This window comes from Octopus bimaculoides, chromosome 12, assembly GCF_001194135.2.
Source record: "Octopus bimaculoides isolate UCB-OBI-ISO-001 chromosome 12, ASM119413v2, whole genome shotgun sequence".
NCBI lineage: Eukaryota > Metazoa > Mollusca > Cephalopoda > Octopoda > Octopodidae > Octopus > Octopus bimaculoides.
This window is the reverse complement of record NC_068992.1, coordinates 43,697,060-43,698,324: the sequence shown is the minus strand read 5'-3', so window position 1 is coordinate 43,698,324 and position 1,265 is coordinate 43,697,060. Positions and strand designations below refer to the sequence as shown.

The window sequence follows — 1,265 nt, the reverse complement described above, 5'->3', positions numbered from 1 at the left end:
TATGTGAGACTGATCTCTTGTATTTAAATGGACATTAAAACGATGATGATAATTTTAAAAACTTTTCTTTTCCCAGCTTTCTCTAAAATGTTCTTAACATTTTTATTTACAACATTTTGGTGTTGTTTATGGAGGTGTTTTTTTTTAAAACTATATTTCTAAAGTTTTGTAAAATTTGTTACATTTTGTTGTTTATTGTGTATGTTTGTATGAATATGTGTATATATATGTATGTGTGTGTTTGTGTATTAGCATTAATGTATGTATAGACTGTGTGTATATGTATGTGATTTTATGTTTAGCAGATTAATGATTTTATAGTTTAAAATACCTATATGTTTGTGTGTCTTAGTTGAATAATGTACCAGTGCAGTTAAATTGTGTGTATGTGTGTGTATCCCTTAATATGTATAAATGCATTAATAGTTATACAGATTGTATGTGTGTGTGTGTATGTATGTATGTATGTATGTTTGTTTTAGTATATATAAATGTATTAATGTACATACAGATTGTATGTGTGTGTGTTTAGATATACTAGTGCATTTAGTTTTAGCAAACATGTATGTTAGTATGTATACATGTGTTGATGTTCATATATATTGTATGTGTTGTTTGTGTTAGCATATATATTTTAATACACACACATTGTGTGTGTGGGTGTAGATAACTTTTAAAATGTTTTTATTATTTCGGTATAGAGTAATATTATGAAAACCATATTATACTTGAAGATTATTATTATTTTTATGATTTTCAAAATTTTTATTATTGTTGTTGTTATTACTGCTACTATATCTTGTTTCTTGTTGTACTTCAAGTTTTTCAAAAACTAAACTTTTTATTTTTGTTTAATTCAATACACAAAACCACCACCACCACCAACAACAACGACGACAATAATAACAACAAAAAAATCCCTCAGGAAAGTGATGTCAGCTCAGCTTCGCCTTCAGCTGTCTGTATAACGTCCGAGTGGCTGTGGAAATGTATTAAAAAGAAGCAGTGTGTACCGACACAAAAGTATGTCTTCACTGCCTGACAACATCTTCATTACGAGCCGCATGCTTCCAGCTGCAGAGGTATACGGAAATTCTTTTATTTCATAGAAACTGTCTTACTGATTTGTTTATAATTCTGTGATATTTACTTGCATGCACACACACACACACATGTGAATACATTTATACATACATACACACATATATCTATCTATCTATCTATATATATATATATATATATATATATATATATATATATATATA

General features: G+C 27.7%; 1 protein-coding gene across 1 annotated transcript in view; it reads left to right on the top strand.

Annotated features, from left to right (window-relative positions):
• Nucleotides 1-1,265, top strand: part of LOC106874569 (DNA ligase 3) — a 63,654-nt gene that overhangs the window by 57,308 nt on the left and 5,081 nt on the right. The window contains exon 22 of the mRNA XM_014922347.2: nucleotides 926-1,082. Within this exon, the coding sequence (XP_014777833.1) occupies nucleotides 926-1,042 (117 nt within the window). The 3' untranslated portion in view covers nucleotides 1,043-1,082. The remainder of the gene's footprint in view (nucleotides 1-925; nucleotides 1,083-1,265) is intronic.